The sequence below is a fragment of the Lepidochelys olivacea genome (assembly GCF_965140295.1).
Source record: "Lepidochelys olivacea isolate rLepOli2 genome assembly, chromosome: 1".
In the NCBI taxonomy this organism is placed as follows: Eukaryota; Metazoa; Chordata; order Testudines; family Cheloniidae; genus Lepidochelys; species Lepidochelys olivacea.
This window is the reverse complement of record NC_140411.1, coordinates 173,194,854-173,222,217: the sequence shown is the minus strand read 5'-3', so window position 1 is coordinate 173,222,217 and position 27,364 is coordinate 173,194,854. Positions and strand designations below refer to the sequence as shown.

The 27,364-nt window shown below is 39.0% G+C and overlaps 1 protein-coding gene and 1 long non-coding RNA gene across 3 annotated transcripts in view; one reads left to right on the top strand and one right to left on the bottom strand.

Moving 5' to 3' along the window:
• Positions 1–27,364, bottom strand: part of LOC311519232 (uncharacterized protein) — a 220,145-nt gene that overhangs the window by 116,430 nt on the left and 76,351 nt on the right. Inside the window, exons 4-6 of one of the 2 annotated variants that reach the window (XM_084625539.1) lie at positions 26,356–26,576; positions 16,493–16,621; positions 11,449–11,525 (exon numbers count right to left, since the gene is read on the bottom strand). The exons of the other annotated variant lie outside the window; for it this stretch is intronic. Of the exons in view, the coding sequence (XP_084481665.1) occupies positions 16,588–16,621; positions 26,356–26,576 (255 nt within the window). The 3' untranslated portion in view covers positions 11,449–11,525; positions 16,493–16,587. The remainder of the gene's footprint in view (positions 1–11,448; positions 11,526–16,492; positions 16,622–26,355; positions 26,577–27,364) is intronic. 2 annotated transcript variants of the gene reach the window in all.
• Positions 141–16,652, top strand: LOC311519239. Its single transcript, XR_014711234.1, has 3 exons — positions 141–273; positions 623–711; positions 16,557–16,652. It is a non-coding gene; the product is annotated as an uncharacterized lncRNA (long non-coding RNA).

Genomic DNA, 27,364 nt, shown 5'->3' with positions numbered 1-27,364 from the left:
GGGAAGGGAGGTTAGATAGATGCATGATTTATTAAAGGGCTTAACAGTGGTTATGAGGCTATAAATTCTCCACTCGTACCTGGTGGAGCTCATTGACTATAAATTTCACTGTGGATGCTTCTAACTGCAATAAAGATTTTTCCCCTTTCTGCACTGAATGGAGTTCCATCTTGCCTGTCTCTGGGCACACTACCTTCAGTCCATATTATGGAAGTGTATGGAGATGCAACTCTTGTTGAGGACCATGACAGAAGGGTTTACCTGGCCTATTAGGTTGGTTTTTTTTGTTGTTTGTTTGCTTTTTGTTGTTGTCTTATTTTATTTTTTTCTTGGTTTGGTTTAAATCTGATGTACTCTGCAGCCTTAGTTACTGTGTTTGCCTATACAGAACAGTACTGGATGCTAAAAGCAATAATGGCCTAAAAAACTAAACCCGATCAAACCATTTGGATATCATGAAAGCGACTGAACAAAATTCATGACATTTCACACAAGTGTTAATTCTGTGTGGCTTCTGTGGAGTTAGGATTCTGTTGTCACAACATTTTCACAACTAGAAGCCAAAGGGTTTGTTCATCAATCCATAATCAGACATCTTCCTGATTTCTATTTTCTATTATAGGAAGGGGAAAAGTGGACCATGAAGTTGAAATACAGGACAGAGTGTCAGAAGATCCAGCTTCTATTTTTGGCTCAGCCACTAACTCATTGGTATGTACCATAACATTTTGGACTCTGACTACAGGAATGCAAAATAGTTTTAGCTATTGTTACATTAGCTCTTGTACAAAATAATCAACAATGTGATCTCACAGAATTTCCTGTTTTCTAATTCACAAAGCACATCTAACTATATGATTAAAAAATAAACAAAAAGGATGATCACAAAATGTTGTGGTGGTTTGTTTTTTTCATTACATTCAAGGTGCAATTTAGAGTAGGGTTGTTTGATTGTGATAGGTTATGACATTCACATAGCAATGGCTCTGGTTTCCTGATTAATTGAGCATATTCTGTGTAGTCAGGAGAATTAGCAGCAGTCAGTTTGACTCTGAGGGAGTGACTGCTCTGAGGTAAACAGGACTGGTGAGTGCTGAGCATTTCTGAAAAAAACATCAATCCAACTGTGGGTGCTGAGCATTTTTGAAGATCTGACCTTACACGTTTGACCCATCCCAAAGATTGAACGAGTTGACTTTTGATTTTGTTATCTCAAATCTTAATGATAGATTAGGGATGACAAAAATTGTTAAAACAAAATATTTGTCTTCATACTGTACCTTCAGTGTTGTATGTGAAATATTAATATTTATATATATTTTTACTTTCAAAAGAAAAATCAAATTGCTTTTATTTTTTGCTAGATGTTTGATAATGTTATCTAGCTAGAATCTTTCTCTATATGAGTCTGATTCAGCTCCTATTAAAATCAGTGCTAACACCCCTATTTCACATCAGTGAGAGTTGGATCAAGATTTGTATTGCACTTTCATGATTCAATTTTCTCTGAATTCATCATGATACCTGATGACAATTAACTAGATACTTCATTGTAGAAAGTTTTTGTTTGTTTGTTTGTTTGTTTGTTTGTTTGTTTGAAAAATGGAGTGGGTGGCGTAACAACTGGATGAAATAAAGAATTTATATTATAATTTTTGTACCCCATATAATTTGTTGTTCGGCAAATAAATCAATATCAAATTACAAGACAAAACATTGTTTTCTCAAGGTATGAAAATATGACCTTTACAGTTTTCCAGCAAAGGGCCCCAATATAATTTCTTATTCTTGCTTTCATCAAACCAGGCATTTCTTCACATTTGATGGAGATTACTTGAACCTGGTAACTTCAGGTCTTTGAACTGAATATTTGTAAAAGATGACTTTCCCCTCATACTGAGCACAAAAAGCTATCTAGTTGTAAATTGGCAGATGAAGTACTGTGTATATCTCAATATTCCTTAATACAGGATAAAAATGAAATTCAGTATTAATACAAAATATATTCTACTGTTATTATACGTGTAATGCCATACAACTTACAATACCTAATTTCTGTGTATATCATCATACTTTCTTAAGGCTATATTTTGTATTCTCTGTGAAAGTGTCAGGGTTTAGCTATTTCTTGGGAAGGGGAAATGGTGGGTTTTGTTGTACTACTACATCATTGCTGAGGTGTGGCTATGCTTTTGGACATGCTGGATTCTCTTTTCTTCTCCTACCCCAACTATTGTCTAATAGATGATCCTCCCTCTCTCAGATTCTCTCCTCTCAAACTGTATGGCCCAACTCCCATCCTTCTGATTGATGTAAAAGAGAGAGACTTCCCCATTTTATCTTCTCCTTCAAATAATTTGCACTCTTCTAGGCTGCTCAGAGCTTTCCCAAGCCTCAAAGTGAAATGAATATGTGTCTGACACATGTTCTGAGTAGAAGTGAAACTGACTGGTTAGTTTCAAAGATTCAACGTGGATGAAGTAATATCTTTTATTGGATCAACTTCTGTTGGTGAGAGAGACAAGATTTTGAGCTCACACAGAGCTCTTCCTCAGGTCTGGGAAGCTTAGAGTGTCACAATTAAATGCAGCGTGGAACAGATTTTTCAGCATAAGAAGTTAACACATATTTCAAGGGACCACTCAGGATGAAGTGAATAGTTTCACTGAGGTGCTGGAAAGGTAGTAGTTTAGACAAATACCTAATCCTTGAGTGAGTGAAAAGGTGTTGGGGAAGAGAATAACAGTAGAACACCCATTTTCTCAGAGAGAAGTAATTCAGGTTCTGCATGTACTACTGCTGCCCATGCAGTTCTGTGAGCCTACATCTAAAATGGTCAAATTTACTACAGTGCCCAAGTGGATAAGCTGCCGCACTGAATCTCCCCAGATGTACTGTGCCTACTCAATGGCAAATGTTCAGTTTCCCCAAACCCTGTGTGTGTAATGCCCACCGTACATATGTATCAGTGTAGCAAGAGTTAATCAATCAGAGAACATTCTCTGGTAATTAACTCTACATTGATTTTGTCTGATAGCTTGATTTTGAATTGATTCCTTATTTGACATTGTGGTTGAAAGACAAATTTGTATTGAGTATCACTGACATGCTCTGGTTTGGCATTTTCTATGTTCCTCAAAACACTTTTGGATGTTGTATAGAAAACATACAGTGTTGCCAGCATAAGAACATAAGAATGGCCATACTGAGTCAGACCAACAGTCCATCTAGCCCAGTATCTTGTCTTCCGATAGTGTCCAATGCCAGATGCTCCAAATGGAATGAAAAGAACAGAGCAATTATTGAGTGATCCATCTCCTGTTGTCCGGTCCCAGCAGCTGGCAGTCAGAGGCTTAGGGACATCCAGAACATGGGGTTGCATCCTTGACCATTTTGGCTCTTGTGATTCTATGGGTCTCAGATTATTTGGCTTCTGGAGTCACATGATTACATGAGAATTTCAGCTTTTTTAAAAGTAAGTTTCTAGCTTTCAAGGTTGCATAGAAAGTCTTGAAAATGTGAACCCTAACTCAAAAGTTTGAAAGGAAATAAAAAGAACCCAAAATGTATTATTTTAAAAAATCTTATTGTTTTGAGGGGCGTGACTTATGATATTTCAATACTTGGAATTGACAATAATGGCTTTTTGTGTTTTTTTACCATTAAATGTCATGTTTACAAAGTGCTAATATGCATAAACTCTTCATAGAAAGTATTGATGATTGATTTCATTGGCATTTACCAAGAACTCATGCCATGTATCCGTTACTGAAATGCCTAATTCTACAGTCAAATTGGATTATATGAAGAGAAGACTGCAATCAACAGGAAATGAACTCTGAATGTTTTATTAATGGATTTGGTGAAATCAAAGTTCAGCATTGATACTGTAATTATAGTCTGCCTTCACCTTAGAGCCACTGTTCATAATGTAACAGCTAATGTAATGTCATAGCAGATTTTCACCCCAAATTCAATGACTCTTAAATTGGTGGCACCTGATTTTTTGTGAAAATGTTGCAATTATGTTAACTGAGTAAAAACTCACACTGGAAAAGTTCTCAGTGTTTCTTGCTTCCTAAAATGTTGCCATATAATTTTCTGAACAGTCACCTTGTGCTGTACAATAGAACATGTAGTTAAAGAGGCAATCCAAAAATGTCAATAGATAGGATTAATGCTTTGACACAGAGACATATATACTTGTAGGATTTTGGAAAAATTTGGGGTGGGATGAGGTCTAATTTTCATCGTATTGGGCAGGGGTGGTGACTCTAGCCGCTGTTTGTCAGAAGCTGGGAATGAGTGACAAGGGATGTGTTAATTGCCTTTGTGGCACCTGGCATTGGCCACTGTCGGAAGACAGGATACTGGGCTAGATGGACCTTTGGTCTGACCCTATATGGCCGTTCTTGTGTTCTAATTGCCATCAGCTCATCAACTTGTGATAATCAACATAGTTTCATTGAAGCTCTATTATATATTGCAGAATTAGTTGTTGCCAAATCAGATGTAAACCCGATTGGCAAAATCCAATAAAATGTTTCATGCAGCCAGAGCCCCTTCACAACAGCCCCTCTCTCTCTATGTTCTACACCTGGTAATATGCCTCTCTCAGAAAAGCCCCCACAAGTTTTCAATTTCCATTCCCCTAGTCTCTCTCTCAAACTGCACCCACCTGTAACACAGTTCAGAGAAGGGAAACCCAGTAATCAGCAATCTAGATACGTAAAAGTGTTTTCCTTAGCCTACAGCTGGAATTCTGAAAAGTCACATCAATCCAGAGCATTTGTCACTGGTCTAGCTTAGAGTTCAAAATGAAGGCCTCAAACCTGTCATCTGTAATCAGACAGAAGTCTCCTTTATGCCAATGACAGTTTTATTTAAACATGAGCTATAGGAACAGGCTGAACGTTTAATGATATTTTAACCATTCTTTATTTTAAAGGGGAAGAGATCTGCCTATTATTGATGTCCCAGAAATGTGGACTAAACCGATGAACTCCTGAGTTCATTTTCTTGGCTGCTGAACCATTCACAAAAGTCCTTTTTCAATGGGAAAACCATGTAATAAAATCACCGAAATACATTTATTTCAATTTCCCATTTAGCATGACTTTCTTTATAAATCTGATGAGTTCCTGAAGTGATCTATAGTGCAAAACATATATTAATGAACTTACTTGATGGAACGAGTAATCATTCAATGGGATCTTCAGGTTTAGAGCTTATCTACAATGGCAATATTAGCCACTGTTAGGGCTTGCACTGGTGTAGCCACTAGCCTAGATGTGCTGCAGTGATGTAAATTATGATTTGCACCAGTGGGGTTTACCCTAGTTTTCCACCATGTTGAGACTAAGAGTTTGAAGCTGCATCACTGGGTAAAAACTCTAGTGTAGATCATGGATGTCTTTAGATAAATACTCAGAAGTAGAGAAAGCTGGGTATTACAGATCTCTCCTGGGCACCTCCAATAAATGAGATTAGGAGATCTGACTCAAAGGATTAGGATTAACATCTGCCATGCAAACTAGAGCCTCATCTAAATTATGAAATCATTCTGACTGCCTTTCATATGGGACGATTCACCCCATATTAAGGCCACACCCTTAATACACAACAAAAGTCACTCATAAAGTAGGATATGCTATCTTGAAAAATTTTTCATTAGGTAGTGAATTTAGCCTACTGTGAGCTGTATTATTACATGGCATGCGGTTTGGTGACCCCCCCAACAAGTAGAATGCCACTGTAATGAAAATATAAATACCCAAAGAAAGAGCTTGTGGAGATGATGAAATATTTGGAACACTCTAATTTTCTAAATGAAGAATAATAGATTACTTCTGTGAGCTTGGTCACCTGATTGAAGAAATGGGGAATTCACTGCTTTGGAATGTCATTATTTCCACTAGTTTAAAAAAAACACATTAAAATAATAAATACGAATTAGGTTGCTTTGTCAAAATTATGTCAGTTATTTTGCAAAACTAAAGAAATTGAGTTCATAATTAGGAGTGGTTTAGTGTATATTTCTGTCTTTCTTTTACAGGGCATTTGGTTCTTGTTTTTAAAAAGGATACTGGTGATTACTTTGACACTTGGAAATAAACAGAAGTAAAGTCAATTAAATTGGAAAACTTCTGGCTTTTCTGCAAAAAAGCTCACAATGAGCACACTTGCACATGCTCAAGACAGAAGAGTTCAGCACACACTTAAGTTCATTGTTAGATTGAGTCCAGCTGTCCTGGCCCTCACTGTCCACCATGTATATATATTTTCCTAAAATAGCACTAATCTTTATCATTCCTACATATAGAAGGTTGCTACAGTTGTGTCTCTTTTAACTTCACATTCTTGCATGGAGTTTCCTGTTTCCATTCTGATCAAAAGATAATTTATCATCTCTCATAGAGTACCTTACTCTATATATACTATACATGGTGATAAGCTGGTTCTAGAAAGTTTAAGGCTATGGTGTTTGTTTCTTCCCTTAAGAAAGCACTATATACCTTGGCTCTATAACAAATGAGCTTTTCATGATATTACATTTATTATTAACGGGTAGATTGTCCCTTACAAAGAATTCTTATGAAAGGAGATAGTCAACAAGTGCCTGAAAAACTGTAAGAGCAGTTTACATCTGCTTAACTCTGTACTTTGGCTACTGGCATATAGGAACAAATTGATTTCTAGACACAGGCTGTTTTACCTATTTGGGGAAATAGCCCAAATATCACTAAGCAGTAGCTCAAGAGATTTATCTGACAAAAATCTTTGCCTCCAGCAATCTTTGATTCCTTTTGGCTGAGCTGAAATTCCTGCCCACAGAACTCATTAGTATCAGACATGCTGGGGATGGGTAGGTGAGTCTATTCATATACGGTGAAATAAAATTCAGTTCAAACCTTTGTCCTAGAAGGAACCTAATATTTGAAATGGAAAATGCTATAATTTACAAAACACACACTTTCATTTCCATATTCCTCTGCATTTGCTGGTTCTATCCAGGAACAGAAGCAACATTTTCAAAGTAAGCCAAAAAGAGTTAACATTATTTTCACTTCGACTGGGACTAGAGTATATAATTATTTCTCATAGACTCATAGATATCAAGGTCAGAAGGGACCATTATGATCATCTAGTTTGACCTCCTGCACAATGCAGGCCACAGAATCTCACCCACTCACTCCTGCAATAAACCTCTCACCTATGTCTGAGCTACTGAAGTGCTTAAATCATGATTTAAAGACTTCAAGGTGCAGAGAATCCTCCAGCAAGTGACCCGTGCCCCATGCTACAGAGGAAGGCGAAAACCCCCCAGGGCCTCTTCCAATCTGCCCTGGAGGAAAATTCCTTCCTGACCCCAAATATGGCGATCAGCTGAACCCTGAGCATGTGGGCAAGATTCAGCAGCCAGATACTCAGGAAAGAATTCTCTGTAGCAACTCAGATTCCACTCCATCTAATATCCCATCTCAGGCCATTGGTCCTATTTACCATGAATAGTTAAAGATCAATTAATTATCGAAATCATGTTATCCCATCATACCATCTCCTCCATAAACTTATCGAGTTTAATCTTAAAGCCAGATAGATCTTTTGCCCCCACTGCTTCCCTGGGAAGGCTATTCCAAAATTTCACTCCTCTAATGGTTAGAAACCTTCATCTAATTTCACATCTAAACTTCCCGATGACCAGTTTATATCCATTTGTTCTTGTGTCCACATTGGTACTGAGCTTAAATAATTCCTCTCCATCTCTGGTATTTATCCCTCTGATATATTTATAGAGCAATCATACCTCCCCTCAACCTTCTTTTAGTTAGGCTAAACAAGCCAAGCTCCTTGAGTCTCCTTTCATAAGACTGGTTTTCAATTCCTCGGATCATCCTAGTAGCTCTTCTCTGTACCTGTTCCAGTTTGAATTCATCCTTCTTAAACATGGGAGACCAGAACTGCACATAGTATTCCAGATGAGGTCTCACCAGTGCCTTGTATAACGGTACTAACACCTCCTTATCTCTACCGGAAATAACTCGCCTGATGCATCCCAAGACCGCATTAGTTTTTTTCACTCCATATTACTTCGGTGGCTCATAGTCATCCTGTGGTCAACCAGTACTCCAAGGTGGTCAACCAATACTCCAAGGTCCTTCTCCTCCTCCTCCATCTCAGTTCAGCAACCCTGAGAAGTTTGGAGCTCTTTACAACTTAATTTTCAAACTGTTAGGGGCTTATCTGAAACCAAAAGAGCCTCTGTTTGTTTTGAGGCCTTCTCATCATTAGACAAACTCCTGGGGATGCAGCTGTGGTCTTCTTTATCTATAAATGTATTGCAGTAGATTCTGCTTAATAGCAATCCTGATATTCGCCACCAATCCCATACCAGTAACATCAATGTGTTAATGGAATTTGAATATTAACAATGAAATGCTGCTTAATAGCACCTTTTTTTTTTTTGGAAGGAAGCTCCCACCTGCAGGCAGGTTTGTGAGGCAGCAGCCAGGGAAAGAGGTGCTGGGATGTGCTTTCCCTGGCTGTGGCCCTGCAAACCTGCCTGGAGCATGTGCTCATCCCATCCCAGCAATTCCTTCTAGAGTTGCAGCCTGGCAAACCTGCTCATGCACAGGAACCACAAAGAAAGTAAGGGGCTGTGGACAGGGCAGCAGCGGGGAGATGGGCTGCACTCTGATGCTGGGGCTGCACAGTACCTCCTCATGCACTCTCCAGGCTGCACCTTGCTGGGCGATTGCATGCAGGGAAGGAAACAATGGGACATTCTGGGCCCCAGCTCCCAGAGCATGAAGAGGGAGGTATGGTGCAGCCCTGTGGGCCTCCAGTGCCCTCATTCTACGTAGAAAGCCCCAGCATCTGGTCTGCAACTCGCAGGGCTTGCAGGGCTCCTGCCAGGCATATCCCATTGGTTTATTTCCTGTCTGCACCCTCACAAAACTGCCTTCTGTGTATTAGCAACTGCTGGATAACAGCAACATTTTGCTGGCCTTTGAGGGGTTGCTAATTAGAAGTTCTTCCAGTCAGCCTATGTGCTAAGTAATTCCACTAGCATCAAACCGTCTCAACACCTGGTAAGCACCTGTTCACTTGTCAGCTGAAACGCTAGTGCCACTGATGCGAAGGACAATGGTGGTTGTTAGTTTCTTGGAATATCATAATAGAAGGGAAGAAAAACAATAGAAGGTTCCTTTCTTTTTTAGGACAGCTGATACTAGTCAAGCCCAGTGATTCTAGGAAGCTCTGTGATTGGCCAGCAGGCAATGGGGAATCTGTTCATAAAAGGCAGTGCTAGGAGGATGTGTCTCTCTTCCTGTTCTGATCCTGCAACCTGCAGTGCACAAGAAACACTCTGCAGAGCCATCATCTGGATACATGAATTTTCTCTGGATTTAGGAATTAAAGGGAAGTCAAGCCAGTGACAGCTCAGAACAGCAAATGGCTTTCTCTCTTTCACTGCTGGCAGGGTGGGTAGCCTTTGTGTGTTAAAATGACCATGTAAGAGAGTTGTGGCCACTTAAGTAAAAATGTAAAGCTTGTGTTCACCCTCACTGGCCTCTTCCATTTGCATCCCTCCTCTTGGCTTATGAGGTATAGAAGTAGGCCTGTGACAATCTCATTATGATTGAGTGATCTGGAAAGACACTGGGGTGTTTTTTTCAAGAATCTTACCTTATGGTGAGTTTGCTCTGGGGGAGGTTTGCTCTTTGGGTCTGGGATTGATTCCTTATGGCAGAGGGAAGTTGTTTGGTGATCCTCTTTTGGAATACACCTGGGAGGGAAAGATATTTCCCTTCATATGTCTGGGAGTACACAAATGAGTCTTGAGACAACACTCAAAGAAACAAATATTCTCTAGGGGCCTAGGAATGACCACAACCTACTAACAGTGCTAAATTTGTTAAAGCCTGTCTAAGTTAGGCTTTAGCCAGTTTTAAATCAGTATCCATTTCCCTAATCTAGACAAGGCCTAAGTGTTTATTGAAATTTGGTCCTTTTTAACTATTCCTGATTAATACCATGTGTAGTGTTTCAGGGATGGTGTGGATTAAGCTAAACAGGAACAAGGCACTCTTATTTCACAATGTATGTCCACACGTGGAATTGTTCAGGAATAGGCATTACACTTTCATTCACACCCCACCTTAATCCAAAACAACTTTTAAATGTAGACAAGCCCTAACAGAGAATGCTTTGCATTTTGAAAGGGATTACTATCAGGGAAGCCCTGACCTGAACAGCTATGAGAGCACTCCACAGCACACAAATTATGTGTGAAAATATATTTTATCTCCTGTGACTTCTCTTTTAAAAATCCAAATTTAGACTCTTGCTTGCCTTGTTTAATGTTTGGATTATGTTTCTATAAGATCCTTTGCCTGTTGTAAATATTAAAATTCTTTTTAGGTTTTCTAATGTGTAGTAAGCAGGGGGTTTTAGACACAGTTGAACTGAAAAAATGCAAAATTCTAAAACAAATCTAACACTGCCACATCTTGCCACAGAGTCCCAAAGGAGTAATGGTTTGAAGGCTCAGGCTCTTACAGAGTAAACTCCAAGTAGCACATTGTAGATATTTGATGTGTGTGATTAAATATAATGTACAAATTAATACATTATAGGAGTGGTACTTCAAAAACATTCACAACAGAATTTAATGTACTCAGTAGATTTTTTTTTTAAATCTGCCTATTTACGAATTATTAGTCCCCATTTTTGGTCAGTTAGTAAGGAATATTGATTACATTACCCTTTACTGCAGTTTTGATAAGTCAAATGAAGTAATAGTATGTTAATTTCGTAATCATATGTGCCTCATTTCATTCCAGGTAATCTATGCAAATTTTCAATTGCAAGGTGAGCAGGGGACGAAATTGTGCTATATTTCCTCTTGACTTCATCAGGAGGTATACCCACTCTAAGATTGTCCTTAAACTTTAACAAGAAAGAAAGAAAGAAAGAAAGAAAGAAAGAAAGAAAGAAAGAAAGAAAGAAAGAAAGAGAAGAGCATTGGCCTGCTAAACCCACAGTTGTGAGTTCAATCCTTGAGGGGGCCATTTAGGGATCAGGGGCAAAAATCGGGGATTGGTCCTGCTTTGAGCAGGGGGTTGGACTAGATGACCTCCAGAGGTCCCTTCCAACCCTGATATTCTGTGATGCTATGATTCTTTTCCAATGAAAGGAGAAAAGCGTGGGTGGAGGGGAAGACCACACATCGGCTCCAGGCTATGACCAGCAAACCCACCCAGGGTGAAAAAAACATGTTGCATTCAACTGCTGGTTCTTTATTACCATTATTGGAACTCACGCCAAAGGCCACTGAAGTTGGTGGAAAAACTCTCATTGACTTCAAATGGTTTTGAATCCTACCCATTCTGCAACAAGGTGATGTGCACTTCTATCTTACTGAAAATAAATGGATCCTGTTACCTGAGCAGCTGATACAGAGTTGATCATTTTACCGACAAGTTTTCCAGTATCTAGTTAATTTGGGAATTCTTGACAATCTGTGAAACAGGGAAATGCCTTGGTTGCAACCATGTCATTATTTCAGGAATAACACATATCAAAGACATTCATCTGGAAAATGATTAATTATCACATTACAATTTTGTACTAAATCTCTCTCTGTAAAAGTAATCTCCTTCCCACTTCTGAAGAAGCTCCTCCAGTATTTGCCTATTTGACAACAAGTGCGTTTGAAATTACGTATTGGTGTAATTTGGTTCTTTTGCGGGGGTTTTTCAGCAACAATTTGTGTGAGAATCCTTTTTATTAATAACCTGGTAAAATACCTTTTGCCTACTCTTAGCTAATAACTAAGAACATCTGCCAGTCTTAAAATAGAAAATATAAAAAGTCTCTACAGGGGAGAGAAAGGAAGTAGTGGGGCTGGAGCAGTTAATTTTTTTGGATGCTTCTATGTTTAATGTCTTAAAACATTTCTGTGATAAAATTAAGATGAAGAGGATGGTAAGGCCTGGTTTACACAACTTCGAGAAGGTATTGCTCACATGAGGCCAGGTCTACACTTTGAAGGCTTTACCAGTGTAGGTATACTTGTATACTAACACAGCAAAGTGCTCTTAGCATGGACATACCTTATACCAGTAAAATTGTGCTTTTTCCAGTATTGTTTGTGTCAGCCTTTCAAAAGTGAAATTAGCTATCACAGCAAAAGTGCACTTTTGCTGGTCTAAGTGCATCTAGTGGCTCTTGCTGGCAGAGTTGTGTTAGTCAGAGAGCATCCCTCAAACACCCCTGACTGACACAGCTATGCCAGCACAAGTCTTGTAGTGTAGACTGGGACTGACGTTGCTCCTTTTAAGACTAATCCTGCAGTCCTTCCTCAAGGATAAACAAAGGTCAATGAGTGTTGCATGGCTAGTGCTGCAAAGAAGGCCCTTAAATTCTCCTTATTTACGCAGGGCTCTGATGCTGCGAGCTTCTGAAGGTTTTGCTCTTGGAATAGGCTCAGTTTATGACCAGTGATTGCAACCAACATGAAGAAGTAGGTGGAATAAACAGACTAATGCTCATGCAGGAGCATTCAAAGCACTTGTTGATGGTAAGCAGACTGTGGATTTCAGTGAGTTATGTTTCTGAAACCAATTTCTGCATTCCCAGCATGACTGAAAGAAATATAAACTGAAGTTTATTATGACGCTTATCAGGCAGAACCCTCCAAATGGACTAACATCCAACCACAGGAAAAATATTTGCGAGCTAAGACACTTTGCCAGCCAAATTACTGCAGCCTCAGATCTTACTAGATTGACGTTAGATGACATAAAAGCTATGTAAAGCTAAAGTCTGTAGAGGAATAGAATAAATCCTGTGATCTTAAGCTATATTTGACAGCTGTTTTGCTGCTATTTTTTTCAGAATTTTTGCCAAGTGATGCATCATTTGTATTGCATACTGTGATCTCTTGTCTTAGTGGTATCATCTTTTTCAAGAGAAATCCCATCTAGAATATTGTGTGGTGTTTTATTAGTTACAGAGTGCCTTCAGTTCTGAGAGACTGACCCAGAGTTGTGCATTCTAGTTAAACATCTCACCTCGTCAATAGGTAATATAGGTGCATCTATCTTGAGAAGGGAAGGAGGTGATTCCAACTCAGCCTAAAATGCAACCTTCACAGCTTTCTAAGGAAAAGGTGGATCTTTTCAAAGCAGTTGATCTCTTCTAATAACATGAATTAATTACTTCCTGATGTATAACAAACCGATTTTTTCATGCCACAATATCATCCCTATCTCAAAGGCGACTGTTGTGGAATTTCTCTGCCACGCTTCATAGCTACCTTGCATATATATACCGATTAAGACTATAAATCATGAGTTCTCAAACTGGGAGTTATGATCACCCTGGATTTTCCATTTGGCTGAATTGGGAAGGGGCTCTAAGTCTGGAAAACTTTGAAAACTAGTGCTATATATCTCTTACTTTCCCCACCAGTGCTGCTTCTTCCTTCCTCCAGCTAATGTTTCTGTGCCTGTATTGATTTAACATTCCCCATGCACTGCTTCTCCTGTTCCCTACTGATTTTAGTCTGAACTTCTACATTTTAGACTCCATCGTGCTAATCTGCTCCCTGTACAGCTGCTCACTGATGATGATGAACACAAGGACTGTACCTTTAAGAATTTTCCTAGGTACTATCAAAGTGGCAGGAAAGATATAACAGCTGGGGCCAGGAAAGTATGAGGAAGAGAGTTCTTGTTGTGGGCAAATTGTCCTTTGAAGTTCAGTGAGATTACTTCTTATATCACATAATTGCTAAAATGAGAGGTATCTGAGAGGAAGGAGGAAAGAAGGATTGGTATTTTGGTAAAAATGGGGAGGAGTGGTAGGAATGATGCAGGGAAAAGGATCCATTTAGGAGATAAGAAACAGGCTCAGATAAGAATTCTTCCATTTTGGCATGTATCCTATCTTCGAAACAAGATGCTAGGTATAGACCAGTGGTGGGCAACATGCGGCCCGTCAGGGTAATTCACTGGCTGGCTATAAGACAGTTTGTTTACATTTGCATGGCTGTCCACAGTTCCCAGTGCCCGTGGTTTGCCATTCCCGGCCAATGAGAGCTACAGGAAGTGGCGGCCAGGACATCCCTGTGGCCTGTGCCGCTTTCCGCAGCTCCCATTGGCCAGAAACGGCAGACCGCGGCCGTGCAAATGTAAACCAACTATCTTGTGGCCCGCCATCAGATTACCCTGATGGGCTGCAGGTTGCCCATCACTGGTATAGATGCAGGAATATATTCATTTGTGAACAGTCAACCCCTTCTCTGCCTAGTAAGAACACATGTTGTGGACTGTGTGTATCTGCATGGTTCAGCAGACTAACATCCTAGGAGAAATTACCACAGCCACTACCTCAAGGTATTTAAAATTATAAGAAGGGTGTGTCCTTGGGGCTTTTCTGGCGAGGGTGAGTGAGGGGTCACTATTGGTAGATAGGTTTCAAGCCTGCCAGCTATTCAGAACAACCACAGCTCATGTACCACGAACTTTTGCAAGCTGAAGTACGTGATTAAACAGAATCTTGACAGAAGGACAGAGTTGAGCTAGATTGCCTGATAAGGTAGAATGCAGTTACCATCTTAATAAACATGCCATCTTGGTAGCATTTTCCCACACATGAATCCCATTGAAGATTTTTTTCCTACAAACGTAATGTTAAGAAGTCCTTGAGGTTTTACATAGAGCAGACTAAAGAGCTTATTAAATCTACCCATATTGGTTTCCGTTGACACCAGTTTTTTGGGGTGCTCTGTCACAAAAAGGACCATGGTCTGATTGCAAGTCATGCCATGAAAGTCATATTTTCCAAGACCGAGCGGTTTCTACTGAGAACCTCAGGGGAGGGGATAGTAAAGAGAGAAGCTGTCCAAACCCAATATAATTAAGAATTCAACTGCAGTAAGTAAAAAAAAAAAAAATGAGGGGGCTTTTTATGAAGTCAGAGTATAGACTATTATTTTGTTGTTCTTAAGGTACTATACAGTTCAACCAATTCTTACTATGCAGAACTCTAACTTTTGTTTTTACCTTTCATCTTGCCTTCTTTCTGTTAGCCAATCACTTTTTAAAATCTCATCTGCCCTCTTCTATATCCGTTGTTCATGTCACATTAAGTGTATTAAAATACATATTTCTCCTGTTTAAAAATTCAGTTATTTTTCCTTATAAATTGACCCTGCTTCGTAAAAGCTTTTCTTCAATACCTTTTAGAGGGACACTGACAAGATTTATTGGAAAGCAGTAAAAAGGATAAAAAATGATCAAGCAGTTTTATTTTTCAGGTAAACTTCATTTAGCTATTTCTTTCTGTTCTGCCCTGAATAGTTAGAATCCCATGAGGAGAAATGACTTTGTCCTTTGCTAGTTAGCCCAACAAGAATGCTATGTTGCAACTAACCTGATGGCTCCCTGCCAAAAGTGACACCAAAAATAGGAGACAGAGATCAACTTGTATCCCAGAAACAAACATCCCAAGAGCTGTTGAGTTTTATGCTGGTAGTCACAAAAACCTGCAGAGTTGGAAAAGGTCATTGCTGAAGCAGTGAGCCATTTGTACTAATGGAGAAACTACAGAATTTGCTTTATATCATACACATGTGAAGCTTTAAGAGCAGGTATCTTTTAGCCCCTTTCAAACTTCACTGCACTGACTTCAAAAAGCAATGCAGGTTGAATACTTGTGTGATATGACCTTGTCAGGCCAAGTTGAGTCTTGTGTATACTATTCCTCTTCCAGAAAATGATGTGAATCAATAGCCTCACTTAACAAAGGAGGAGAGAGTTGGTTAATTAACTCCTTTTGTAAAGCAAGTTTTTGTATCTTTAAGAAATGGTCTGTACATTGGCACGATATTCCACAGGGAAAATTCATTATGAAGGATTTCCTAGGGATGAAACCAATAAGGTTCTGAAAATAAAAATTCTAAAAACTTTGAGAATGTGATAGAGAATACCCTTACTATAGAACTTTTCAGAAGTTTATAGAATATAATAAAGAATTATAACCCTCCTACAGATTTTTTAAAAAACAACCTATATCTGGTTTATAATTTGTTATTAAACTCCATGAATTGGTTTAAAAATTCTACAGAAAGAGAATCATTCCCTACTGTGTTCTGTAGACTGTTGAAGATGGTAATGCTCACTGTACAAGTACTATTCAAAACAGTTTCTTGACAGCTGAAGTTGGTTGGCTAAAGACAATTGAATTTGTCTCAGATAATCAGATTGCAGCAATACAGATGTATAACTATACCTTTATTTTCACTATGGCAGAAGGGAAATCCCTGCATTCTGAATGGAGTGGGTGTGTTTTGCAGAATGCCTCTATGGTTATTTCTTTGTACCAGACAATATGCAAATCCTTTACCCCATTTGGCTGACTAACACATTTAGCTAATAAAATGACAAGGCTTTGCATAATCACAATGTATTGATAACTTAACTGTACAAGGAATAGCAAATCTTTGGCGTCTATAATTCCCGTGCTCTGATTGCCTGTCTACTTAGGTCTGCAAAGATGTCACCGGCAACAAAGATATCACACCAGATTCTCATTCTCTTTGGCTGAAAAACTACATGGGAAGAAAAAAAAGTTACAGAAAAGCCAAAGGAAGTGGGCTGTAAAAATAATAAGGTAATTTCTATTAGAAATTAAGACACATACCCAACATTGGCCGTTTTCTTTCTCCCCTTGCCCCAATCACCCATGGTCATCATCCTCCATCTCAAACACATTGCCATGCATATAGAGAAGGCTTGTGCACAAATAACAGGAAAAATATATTTTGTTTTGAAATGCATTTAACATTGAATCAGGAGAGCTCTTATTCCTCTATATCTGCAAGGATACATTTATGCCCATGAAAGTTGTATGTGTTTTATGTGTTCTGTGAAGTCAGTATAATATCCTAATTGAATTCTTCTTTTCCTCATATGTTCTGAGTTCATGGTTTATCAGTAAGCAAGGAAAATTATTTTTATTTATCTGAAGAGTCACTGGTTTGTGCCAGGGAACAATATATATTTTAGTTTATAAAGGGTTTGGTTTTGGGGGGGGGGCGGGGAGGGAGGTCTAGGTTCATATACTCTAGATCAGGGGTTCCCAACCTTTTTTCTTTCTGAGGCCCCCCCCAGACATGCTATACAAACTTCATGGCCCACCTGTGCCACCACAACTGGTTTTCTGCATAGAAAAGCCAGGGCTAGTGTTAAGGGGTAGCAAGCAGGACAGTTGCTTGGGGGCCCCACGCCACAGGGGGCACCATGAAGCTAAGTTGCTCAGGCTTCTGCTTCAGCTTCAGGTGATGGGAGTCAGGGCCTCGGGCTTCAGACTCATGCAGTGGAGGTTTGGCTTTCTGCTCTGGACTTCAGCGAGTCTAACGCTGGTCCTCCTGTAGGGCCCCCTGAAACCTGCTCGCTGTCTCCCAGGGGCCCTCAGACCCCTGGTTGAGAACCAATGCTCTAGATTCTTCCAGTTGCTGAGAACAATGTCTGTAAATGAATTCAAAATGTAAGTTGAATGCTGTGCAGTACAGTGGGCTAAGTGCATTAACTTCTAGACTCCTGTCAAATGTTGTTTTGGTCAGAAGAGTAAATGATACAGCTGGTCTTATCCTAGTTCTTTGTGGACATCTGTTGATGTCACAGAATCATTGCATAATTTGGGTAAATTAGCAGTTTCACAATTAACACATTCTATATATTAATAATGCAATGAGGCCTTATTTTCAAAAGTTCTAGGCACACAAACATATATAAAATGCACACATTTCAACACCTAATTTACACACACAGTTACTATTAATGCACAGACAATTTGAGAAATGACATGTGCAACTGACCAATTGGATGGATGGGCACCGACATATGCAAATAGTCAAATTGCATGCACAACTATAGAAGTTAGTTATACAGTTGAGTAGGCCTAACTTTCCTGATTATCCCACTCCAGATGTGAATGGTACAGGTAACAGACACAAGCTATTTTGTTAAAAAATATATTTTCTTATATTTATCTCTTTTGCAGGTAATCTAAACTTTTGTTTAGCAAAACTTTGAGCCACTTTTGCAAAAGTAATCAGCACTCAGCAGCTGCAATTGTTCTCCATGGGAACTGCTGAGTACCGAGCAAAGCTAATTGAAAAAAAAAATAGTAACAAGATAATACAATGTTTTGGGTCTGTTTTTTTTCCTGTGTTCTATTTTGCAACTCAAAATTTTGATCAGTTTTCAAAATTCCAAAAAATCTGACCAGCTTTGCCAAGGGCACTCAATTCAAAATACCATCTGTTCCTCTCATGATTTTTTTAAACTTTTTAATTTCCCTCCGATTTTTGTAATTCTAGAAGTTTTGACCAGCTCTAGGCCCTGACTCAGCAAATCAGCCCTATTCAGCAAAGCATTTTAAGCATATGCTGAACTTTAAATACAGTCTTAAGCACATTTTTGGGTCTTATCTGGCATAACATATACATAATAACTACATTAATTTGGGAAGAATCTGTTTGAGTTAAACCAGTGCAAACTGGTATGTTGATGGTCCTAACTCAGTTGACATTAGATTTGTGTATTGTTTTTTTGTTTCAAGTAACTGAAACTGAATTAAGCTAGATCAATATAAGCCTGGTGTAAACCGATAAAGTTTGAAGATCTGGCCGTTCATTGCTTGTCATTTTCCATTACAAAGGTGGGCTTCACAATGTCGTTCAATGCCATGGCAAGCCTGTGAGTCAACCTTTGTTTAAAACAGGTCCTGAGGAAACAGTAGCTGTAGTTAATGTATCAGCTAATCCCTCCCAACACTTTGAATGAAATGAGACATGAGTTTTTCTCCCTACCGCTTCATTCATATCAGTGAAGGTGTTACCTTCCAGATGTAGTTAGGATCATTTGCTATGCTAACAATATTAGGCTGTGGCAATTTTAGAAATGGTGCACTGTACTTGAGGCAGTTTAAAATATAATTGATTTACATGGGTATAACAAAGAGCAGAACTGGACCCATTAGCTGTATACTTACCCTGTGTCTTTCTGTCCTCTGAATTTTTTGAGTTTTTTTTTTTTTTTGACTGAGGTATCAGTGAGGTGGAGATATTAAAATACTCAAATTAATACATGAATAAGGCTATATTCAAAGCCCTATTTACACATGAGAGATTGAGCCCTAAATTCATCTGCACAACTTCCTGCAGTACTGCGAGGGGTGGGGGGGGGAAGGTTGGGAGGGGGTCGACTAGAAATTCTTCAGCACATACTCATACATTAAAAACAAGGGTTTTTTGGAACTAAATATGAAAATGATCAACAAAATCTGTGCAGTTGCTCTTGTGGTGTTTATTTCTGTTATTTCTCCCCATGTATTGTGTATATGCTTTAATTATTTTGTGTTGATAAAGGAGATGCTGTTGCAAAGGTTGCTGGTAGTTTAGGTATTGAGGCTTTTGGCACCCAAGAAGGTGTTGAAGGTGGTTTGGGATCATGCATTAAACTATTATTGGGATGATTTCTTTTCTAAATGGATCAGTGCTGAAATTGTTAACAATATAAGCATTTAAGGCCTACTCGAAAAGATGACTCTTTGGCTATGTCTACACAATGAGCTAGGGGTGTGGCGCCTAGCTCATTTGAAATAGCACACTATTATATAGAGAGCTATGAGAGCATTGGAAGTGGCAGTACAGACTAGCCACCCTAAGTACAAACCTGTCTGAGCCCCTTGGTTACATACTCAGAATGGCTACCTGTGCTACCATTGTCCATGCTACCGCGGTTACACTCCTCTTTTCATTGTGTTAGTTCAGATGACGGCTAATGCAAGTATGTCTTTGTGAGCTGGGAATACCCCCCCACCCCCCAAGCTGGTAGTGTAGATGTAGCCCAGCACAGAACTCCAGTGAGGTTAATGGGGTCCCATGTGGGTACATGGTTCACCTGTGTGGATCCAGTTCTTGGATTAAAGCATTTTATTGTCAACATTAGATCTCAGATTAACACCTACTGAGATCATTGTGTCTCAGATTGGGTGTCCAAAAACTGTAACACAATCTAGTGCTACACAAATAATCAAGAAATATAATTTAAGTATGGTGTGCAGAATAACATATTATCTCATTCTAGCAAAGTACATAATATATATGACTGCTGTGATGTGTATTTCCAATGTGCTATGCTAGTCATTTTAAATTAGCTAATGAAATACCTATTTGTTATACTCATGTATGAAAAGGTACTCTCCCCTTGTATACACAAGGTACATAAATGATCTGGAGGATGGTGTGGATTGCACTCTCAGCAAATTTGCGGATGATACTAAACTGGGAGGAGTGGTAGATACGCTGGAGGGCAGGGATAGGATACAGAAGGACCTAGACAAATTGGAGGATTGGGCCAAAAGAAATCTGATGAGGTTCAATAAGGATAAGTGTAGGGTCCTGCACTTAGGACTGAAGAACCCAATTCACAGCTACAGACTAGGGACCGAATGGCTAGGCAGCAGTTCTGCGGAAAAGGACCTAGGGGTGACAGTGGACGAGAAGCTGGATATGAGTCAGCAGTGTGCCCTTGTTGCCAAGAAGGCCAATGGCATTTTGGGATGTATAAGTAGGGGCATAGCGAGCAGATCGAGGGACGTGATCGTTCCCCTCTATTCGACATTGGTGAGGCCTCATCTGGAGTACTGTGTCCAGTTTTGGGCCCCACACTACAAGAAGGATGTGGATAAATTGGAGAGAGTCCAGCGAAGGGCAACAAAAATGATTAGGGGTCTGGAAGACATGAGTTATGAGGAGAGGCTGAGGGAGCTGGGATTGTTTAGCCTGCAGAAGAGAAGAATGAGGGGGGATTTGATAGCTGCTTTCAACTACCTGAAAGGGGGTTCCAAAGAGGATGGCTCTAGACTGTTCTCAATGGTAGCAGATGACAGAACGAGGAGTAATGGTCTCAAGTTGCAGTGGGGGAGGTTTAGATTGGATATTAGGAAAAACTTTTTCACTAAGAGGGTGGTGAAACACTGGAATACGTTACCTAGGGAGGTGGTAGAATCTCCTTCCTTAGAGGTTTTTAAGGTCAGGCTTGACAAAGCCCTGGCTGGGATGATTTAACTGGGAATTGGTCCTGCTTCGAGCAGGGGGTTGGACTAGATGACCTTCTGGGGTCCCTTCCAACCCTGATATTCTATTATTCTATGATTCTATGATTCTACTCAAAACAATTGTTCATTAGTTGGCTTGTATTTATATCCTAGTCAGCCAACTAGAGCCCATTCCCAGAGTAACTGTGTATTGTTTCATTATATATTATTTTTCAAGAGGGAAGTGTATTCCCTATTAGAAGGAAAACTATGCCAAGTAACATGCATTTGCAGTTTGCCTAATTGTGACCTTTCAAACACTTATTTTCAGTTTTCCATTTGAATGTAAATGGACCCCCCCCAAATTGCAGCATAATGCATCAGTATTAATTAAAATCTAAAAATTAATGGTTCCATTAGTCATCTGTTTTGTTTCATGCTGCATGTTAATTTTTAAATTGACTACTCAGCTTCATTAAATTATGGTCACTGGGTCCCCTTTTTTCTGCTTTTTTTATTAACAATCCCTGAAACAAATAATAGAATCACTACTTAAACATCCCTTATACAAGCTGTGACACTTTTGTTACTATTAGGTTGTGCTTGCCCAAGTGTTATACTTGGCAATTCTCTTAGACACTTTTTGTGGTACAGAGGTGAGACTTAGTGGTCTGTAATTCCCATAACATCTGTTGCTGTTAGCAACTCTCCAAGATTCAGAAACAGCTGCCATGCTAAAGACTATATTACATATCTTTATTAATATTCTCCTCTGTTTCACACTTTATTTATTACAAAAAACTCCAAAGAATAAGGTCCAGTTCTGATTATTTATTTCCCTAGAGTTCCTCAAGGAGTTTTGTAATTTGCTCTTTAGAGAATTCAATCTTCTCACACTGCAATATCCTATGAAAATGGCCTTTGGAATACATTTCTCTCATATCTTCTAGTGTAAAATATTGTTCAAAAACATATTTAACTTCTGTTACTTCAGCATCTAATATTAATTATTTATCTATTTGTTGTCCAAAGTGCCCTAGGACTTAACTACATAGCATTAAGAGATGGTCCTTGCCCAAAAGACCTTACACTCTAAATCAAAATAATACAAGTGAAGATAAATAAAAAAGGAATGGATAAGGATGGAGGAGAACAAGGGTAACAAGGATAGGATCATGAGCTTGCATCTTTGTGTATTTTCTTAAACGTTTACTTTTGTTTTATGTACACAGACTTATATCTGTCATTCCAAGTGAGATATTTTTAAGGCTTGCATCACTGTAGTATATAAGCATTGCACAACAACTAGAGAGCACCGAGCACGTCCAAAGGGGAACATTCTCTCTCTCAACAAGACACACAGTCACCATGTACAACTGTGGTGCTTTGAGGGTCTCTCTACATCATCATCTTCCTTCTCCTTATTCTTGTTTTCAATTCACTTTTTGACTTTTATTTTTGCCCATTGTGGATTGTTCCTGGGAGGGAGGGGTTGCTACTGTGTGAAGTCCTTATAGAAGATGTGACCTGAAGAGGCTCAGACTTGGTTTGATGATCTCCTCTGGCAAAATGTTCCATATCTTGGGTCCTGCCACTGAAAAAACCCTCTGTCCTCTTACATACAAGGGTCTTGACATTGGCCAATCTAGTTTTAGCTCCCCCATGGGGTGTGGATTCCTGCTAGGTCATAGATGGATGTAGGGAAGTCCTAACTCAGTTTTAAAGTGAAAGCAGCTTTTTTTTTAAATCACTGACAAAGCGGGGTGGGTGGGGAGAAAAGAGGGGGAAATAAAACGTTTCATTCTGAAAAACAAAACAAAAAAATCCAACTGTTAAAGAAAACTCAGAAAAAAAAAACAGTGGTTTTCATAAAAAACACTGAAAATGTTTTTTTTTTAAATTAACAACATAATTGATTGGAGGGTCCTGTGCGGCCCTCCCCATGGTACCTCCCCCTCCCTGGCTCTACTTCATAAAGGAGTGGAGGTTAAATTGGCAAACACCCTTAATTCTGAGCAATGCATTTTGTTGCTTTACACTGTTCAGAATTCATGTTAGTCCACATTCTGTTGCTATAGATCATTAGATCAATTTTCCGTGTGTGTGTTATAACCTTAAACTGGAGAATGAAGTTGAAACTTTAACATTCATTGTGTGTAATGATGTTATTTCCTGGATGCAGTCTCCTTTTAGTATCATTACAGTAGACACACAGAGAACAATAATTGACTAATTTCATGGTTTCTATTTGAGATTATCAGTCACTTAAAATATCTGTACTCCTGCAGATCAAAAGGCTACTTGTTACTGGTTGTTCCACGGTGGGGTCTTGCAGTTTTAAAATAAATGTTTTATCCTTTCTGCACAAGCAAAAATACAGTACAACTGTTAAAAGTATATTAAGGACTACATGGATCAGTGCAGATACAAATCCCTGAATCATACCACTGGGTGAACTATAGGTGAAATGCTGTCTTGGGGGAATTTGCCACTGATCACACCCCATGTGTTTCTTCATTGAAAGTTTAAAAGGTGGTGTCCGTTTATCTTTTTGCCAAGCTCCTGGTGATCTGTCCAACTACTAAGTAATTATTGATCAGCAAAATCCATTCATCTGCCCTGGGTTTTGTTCAGTTGTCCAGTGCAAATTTGTTGCCATTAAAAAAATTCTTGATACATCTTATTTGCCAACAAGCAAATGTTAGTGTCCTATGGGAGAAACGTTTAAAATAATTTGTGCTATATAATATGAGGTATACGTATGTATGCCCGCTGAACTTTTCTACATATGTTCAGTTATATAACAGAGTTAGTGTCATTTCTAAGAACAGAACATAAAGAAATCCCTTTGCTAGAAAACAAAATACTTCAGAAAAAACTATATTGAAACCAGTGATAAATATGTAAATTAAACTTGGTAGATGGTATGAGCCCTTTCAATATTATTTTTTTTACCTTTAGGTGGAGTCAGAGAGCTTCTGTCTCATAGGAGCTGCCAACCTCTGGGGCTCACAAGTGATCTTGAGGAATAATCTCCTTGACAAACTTTCAATGGTAGCAATTGATTGATATTACCAAGGCTGCCATTGCACCAGAAAAGACTGGAAAGATATACTTAAAATAAAAATACTACCAAGGTTAGTAGTGATAATGAAAGGGATGCCAAATTTTGGTTAGGGGAGGAGCAAGGCAGTTTTTACTATAGATTTCTCATCAAGTCTACCATGGAGGAGGGTCATATTCACATACCTAAGGATGTATCAGTGGGCATGTAGTTTAAGGTACTTTATATCTGAACCTGAACATACCCAGAGTAAAACCTCTCCTAGCTGACAATGAGTACAGAAACAGTTTAACTGGATTACTTACTGTTCTTAAGTATTAAGTATATTTAAAGCAAATAAAATGGTTAGAATAGCTTTGTATTAAACACATGATGTAACTATGAAATGAAATACCTTTCAAAGCACAAACAGGTTCACTGTTTGTTTGTTTGTTTTCCTTTTAATATTTTTTATTAGTTTTTAGGAAAAGTAGTATATCACAATAAAAAAGAATGGGGTAGCAGTTAAGCATAGGTCAAATCCATATGTCATATACCTGATTAGTTAGCTAGTCTAGCAACAATCTTTTGCCTGAAAAAAGAATCTTTTCCTGCACTTCAGTGAGCCAAACATTAAACTAAATATGATGAAATCTTAAGTACTGTATTATTAAAGCCCACAAAATATATTTTACTGTGTGCACTCTAATCTTAATACAGTCACAGAAAAAGAAGGAAGCAAAAGCACTCTAGTATAGACTACGTGGTAGTCTTTCTGTAGTTAAGTATGGGTAAGGACCCTGGCAAATAGAGGAATTAAGTGTCACTTAAATGAGGCAATGATCAAAATATAAACATATTAGTACTCTACTTCTGAGACCTCAAGAGAGTAAGAATAGATGATTATTTATTTTTTAAAGCAGGGCTTTTGCTAAACTAATGTCATGGAACTTAAACTTTTTCCTCATTGATAACGCAGAATTCTTCTGGGAATCATATAGCTGTTTCTTCCTCTGCTTCTTTATATGCCTGTTTATATGGTACCAACTTATTCCAATATGCCTACGAGATAAGGCTTATGGTCAAGAAATAACATCTTATTATCCTGATAAGCAGTTGCCCTTATGGATTTAGCAGCTTCCAGGGTTCTCTTTTCTAAATACATCAGACAGGGTGGTGCTAGCATGATTCCTCTATTATTCTGGATTTTTGTTTGTTTGCTTTTGTTTTCTCATAGACTCATAGACTCAAGGTCAGAAGGGACCATCATGATCATCCAGTCTGACCTCCTGCATGTTGCAGGCCATAACTTCACCCCTCCCCTTCACTCCTGTAATAGAACCATAACCTCTGGTTGAGTTACTGAAGTCCTCAAGTCATGATTTTAAAGACTTCAAGTTACAGAGAATTCATCATTTACACTAGTTAAAACCTGCAAGTGACCCGTGACCCAGGCTGCAGAGGAAGGCAAACCCCCACAGGGTTTCTGCCAATCTGACCCAGGTAGGGATTCCTGCCCAACCCCAAATGTGATGATAGATTAGACCCTGAGCATTTGGACAAGACCCATTAGCTAGACACCTAGGAAAGAACTCTCTGTAGTAACTGAGCCCTCCCCCATCTACCATCCCATAACTGGCCATTGGAGAAATTTACTACTAGCAGTCACATTTGGGCAACGTGTCATTGTAGTCAGTCCCATCATACCATCCCCTCCATAAATTTATCAAGCTCAGTCTTGAAGCCAGCTAGGTTTTTGACCCCTACTGCTCCCCTTGGAAGGCTTTTCCGTAACTTCACTCCTCTGATGATTAGAAACCTTCTTGTAATTTCTAGCCTAAACTCATGGATGACCAATTTATATTCATTTGTTATGGGGTCCATATTGGCAGATAGCTTAAATAACTCCTCTCCCTCCCTGGTATTTATCCCTCTATATATTTGCACAGAGCAATCATATCTCCCCCCAGCCTTCTTTTGGTTAGACTAAGCAAGACAAGCTTTACAAATGTTCCTAAGGTAGGTTTTCTATTCTGCGGATCATCCTAATAGCCCTTCTCTGTACCTGTGCCAGTTTGAATTAATCTTTCTTAAACATGGGAGACCATAATTGCACGTAGTATTCCAAATGAGGTCTCACCAGTGCCTCGTATAAGGGTACTAACACTTCCCTGTCTCTACTGAAAATACCTCACCTTATGCATCCTAGGACAGCATTCTCTTTTTTCATGGCTGCATCAGACTGGTGGCTAATAGTCATCCTGTGATCATCCAATACACCCACGTCTTTCTCTGACTTTGTCACTTCTGTCTCTAAATTCATGATCTTGCACTTTGCACTGTTAAACTTCATCCCATTTTTATTACTCCAGTTTTCAAGATCATCCAGCTCTTCTTGTATGATATTCCAGTCTTCCTGTATATTGGCAATCACAGAATCATAAAATATCAGGGTTGGAAGGGACCTCAGGAGGTCATCTAGTCCAACCCCCTGCTCAAAGTGGACCAATCCCCAACTAAATCATCCCAGCCAGGACTTTGTCAAGCCTGACTTTAAAAACTTCAAAGGAAGGAGATTCCACCACCTCTCTAGGTGCTTCCAGTGCTTCACCACCCTCCCAACTTTGCATTATCTGCAAATTGTACAAAGTGGAGTACACTTCCACTTTTTGTGCTAAGGTCATTACATAAAAATATTAAATAGCATTGGTCCCAAGACCTATCCCCGAGGAACTCGGCAGCAAACTCCCTCCACCCTGAGAGTTCACCTTTCAGTATGAGCTGTTGTACTCTCCCCTTTAATGAGTACCTTATCCACCTTTCAAGTCTCATATTAATCCCTATCTTCTCCAATTTAACTAATAATTTCCCATTAGAACTGTATCAAATGTCTTACGGAAATCCAGGTAGATTAGATCTACTGCATTTACTTTGTCTAAAAAATCAGTTGTCTTCTCAAAGAAGGAGATCAGGTTGGACTGGCATGATCTACCTTCTGTAAAACCTAAAAAAAAAATGTTGTATTTTTCCCAGTTCCCATTTACCTCTATGTCCTTGCATACAATTGAGGTCAAACTAACAAGCCTGGAGTTTCCTGAATCACATTTTTTCTCTTTCTGTGAGGTCCTCACTACTCACCAATACCAAATCTAAAATAGCATCACCTCTTGTTGTTTCAGTGACTATTTCATAAAGAAATCTATC